Raw genomic sequence first — 3,061 nt, 5'->3', positions numbered from 1 at the left:
GGGGGGGGGGACTCACTTGGATGGGATGCGAGTGTGAACCTAGCACAAACCCGACGGTCCCGGCTGAATACTTCGCCGACACCATACTTCTGGCCCGGTAGTGCTCCAGGTGCGTGCCCTGTCGCCCTCGCAGCCATGCGCGCTTGGCTGGACCCCGGCCGCGAACTGTAAAGCGGCAATGTCACGTCGCGACCACAACGCCAGGTCGCCACACCAAACGGGCCCCAAACATCACGCACGCCGCACCTGCTACACCGGTATACTACTTGCTTGCTGTTGTGACGCGCTGCCGGTCAGAATAAAGCGCCCTATCGCTTTTTTTGGTTGGGCCGCTACGAGACCCTTTTTGTAAGTTGGTGACGAAAGTGCGTTTGAGTATTGCTCTGCGAGACAATGACGATTACGGTCGTTAGATTCAGGGAGGTGCGGAGTCGCCTGGGCCCTGCACTCAAACTGGCTGACGCAATGGTGCGTCCCCGGAGGTATGGCGCACGCCCCACTCGCAATTTACCAGCGGGTGGGGCGGCCAATAGGCCCGCTTCTTAGGTGAATGGGGCGGTCCCACGCAAATCGTAATTATATCGAAAGTTGCAAATCCACATGCAGATAGCTCAAAATGCATAAGGTTCTCGCCCGGAAGCCGCGAGAGAAGTTCCCCGCGCTCCCGGCCCACCATCGCCCCCCATCGGACCCCTGCATGACAGCGCCAGCAGGCCCTTTAGTCTGCACGCCTTACCTCTAAACGCTGATCACACGTTATCGCATCCTAAACATTACCCGGGATACTACACCGACTCTCCCGACTAAATGTGTCGTCATGTCTTTCCGCTCAGCCGGGAGTGTCGCTAAGAACAAGAAGTTTTACAAGGGTTTGCTACCTTCCAAGGACGAAAAAGCGCAGCGTAGCAGTAACCCGCAGAGCCGGCGCGGCGGTGCTCAACCTCAGCCGCAATCACGGAAGCGGGCCGCAGACGGGCGCTTCGCAGCAGAGCAGCACCAGCACCAGCAGCTAGAGGACCTCGAGGGTTACGTCGAGGAGACTGTCGAGGGTGCTGCCGGGGACCCGGGTGCTGCCGGGGACTCGGGAGCAGCGCTCAGGGACCACACGCGACAGACACGCAGAGACGCAAAACAGTCCCTCGCCCAAAGCCCACAGCTCACGTCGGCTTACCTGCGGGACTACGCGGATGCTAGTGCTGCTCGTCAGCTGTTGCTGCAGTGCCAAGCAGCAGCAATCACCGGCCTTGTGGAGGCGCGGGGCAGTGAGTGCCCCGAATGCTGCGAGCCTTGCAACCTGACGCACAAGGTGCCGGTGGTGGTCGTCACTTGGGAGCAGCCGGTCATCGTGGCCGTGCCGGTGCTATGGTGCAAGCGCTGCTGCAAGTTCGTCAGCATGCAGCCCACCGTTGTGGATTGCCTGCCGGACACGCCAACATCGTGGGACCTGACCAAACGGGCGGAGGGGCAGATGGTGTTGTGGTGGCACGCCACAACACTCCAGCAGTTCTCCCGCCTATGCTACTCAAGTCGGCATCAGAGCGCAGACGCATTTGCAGCTGCCATGTTGGAGGTATGGCGGTTGAACAGCGTCTGGCCTCTCAGCGACTCAGCGGCAGCGGCAGCTCCGAAGCTGGGCAGGGACAAGCTAAGAAAGCGCATGCGCTACGCGCTCAACGCCTACTACCACCTGGATGGCGTAGTACGTGACTATCCGGAGGGCTTGGAGGGCTGGCCCGCCGCTGGCGCAGCCAACGCATGCCCGTGCTGTGGTGATAGCGCACACGCTGCAGCATGCGACCGGGGGCTGGGGGCGGCGGCGGCTGCGGCGGCAGCCGCTGTGCCAAGGACTGCTGCCGCCCCTGCTGCAGCGGTGGCGGAGCCAGCTGCGGCACCAGCAGCCGCTGCAGACGTGGTTGCAGCTGGCGCGGAGCAAGGCGGAGACACCGGCAGGGAGGGAGGTGGGCGTGACGGCGGCGCGGGTCCACTGCAGGGCAGGGGGCCAGGGGCGGCGGCGGCTGCGGCCGCTGTGCCAATGACTGCTGCCGCCCCTGCCGCAGTGGTGGCGGAGCCAGCTGCGGCACCAGCAGCTTTCGATATAGTTACGATTTGCGTGGGACCGCCCCATTCACCTAAGAAGCGGGCCTATTGGCCGCCCCACCCGCTGGTAAATTGCGAGTGGGGCGCGCGTCCTAGCTGGTCCCCGCGCACCCGCGCAAATATACACTTCCCCGAAGAACCTCGTTTTCATCCAAACGTTTTCAGTCGGTGCACGTTCGGCCTGTGACGACCTCGCAGCGCGACGGAGCTGACAGCCACCACTTTGCAGTCTCGCCGGTTCCTGATGCGCATGCTGCCTATACATTTCTATTCATATTGCTGGGTCCCTTTCATGGGGCCACGCGGCCACACACCGGTGCTCGCGCAGACCCGATACCAGAGGTCGGCATAAGCCTCGGGTCCTTCGGGGCCCTCAGATGTACCCGCAACCGAAATCGAGAATAGCCAACCGCTGCGGGTACTTACACCACCGAAATCGCTGCAGAAACCAAAATTGCCCCCCAAAACCGGCCCAAAACATGATTGACCTGCTCTTGGTTTACCCGAAATGCCCCCAAAACCCCTTGAAAATGTCGCAATTTGAAGCGCAATCTGCAAAATTTCTTTGGGGCTGCTGCCCCGGGGCCGGCTTGCGCTGGACGGAGGGGGATTGCGAGGATTTGTGGCTGCCTGCCACAGAGCAGCTGCCCAGGCATGTGCTGTTGAACACGTAAGACGAATGCAAGCCTTGCACACGCGGAAACCCTAGTAAAATGCACATATTTGAGGCCCGATATGCGAAAATTTTCTCCGGGGGCTCCCGCCCCCGGACCCCCGGCTGGGGGGACACCCCCCACACCCCCCGGTTGGGGTTTACCGAAATCGGTCTGGGACCCGCAGCAGAAAAAATGCGTTTGCCGACCTCTGCCCGATACTCAACTCGGCGACGCGGAGTTCTTTCCCCAGCACCTCATCGGGGAAATGGAGTCTGGGGAAATGGGATCCAATGGCCGCAGAATCGCTC

The 3,061-nt window shown here is 61.7% G+C and overlaps 2 protein-coding genes across 2 annotated transcripts in view; one reads left to right on the top strand and one right to left on the bottom strand.

Moving 5' to 3' along the window:
• Positions 1-581, bottom strand: part of CHLRE_16g677541v5 (uncharacterized protein) — a 4,722-nt gene extending 4,141 nt beyond the window's left edge. Inside the window, exon 1 of the mRNA XM_043071332.1 lies at positions 17-581. The gene's annotated coding sequence lies outside the window, so the exon portion shown is untranslated. The remainder of the gene's footprint in view (positions 1-16) is intronic.
• A 100-nt stretch (positions 582-681) lies between these two features.
• Positions 682-3,061, top strand: part of CHLRE_16g677429v5 (uncharacterized protein) — a 6,526-nt gene continuing 4,146 nt past the window's right edge. Inside the window, exon 1 of the mRNA XM_043071330.1 lies at positions 682-1,958. Within this exon, the coding sequence (XP_042916218.1) occupies positions 818-1,958 (1,141 nt within the window). The 5' untranslated portion in view covers positions 682-817. The remainder of the gene's footprint in view (positions 1,959-3,061) is intronic.

The sequence above is a fragment of the Chlamydomonas reinhardtii genome, chromosome 16 (genome assembly GCF_000002595.2).
Source record: "Chlamydomonas reinhardtii strain CC-503 cw92 mt+ chromosome 16, whole genome shotgun sequence".
In the NCBI taxonomy this organism is placed as follows: Eukaryota; Viridiplantae; Chlorophyta; class Chlorophyceae; order Chlamydomonadales; family Chlamydomonadaceae; genus Chlamydomonas; species Chlamydomonas reinhardtii.
Note: the sequence above shows the minus strand (reverse complement) of the source record. Positions and strands in the feature narration are given on the sequence as shown.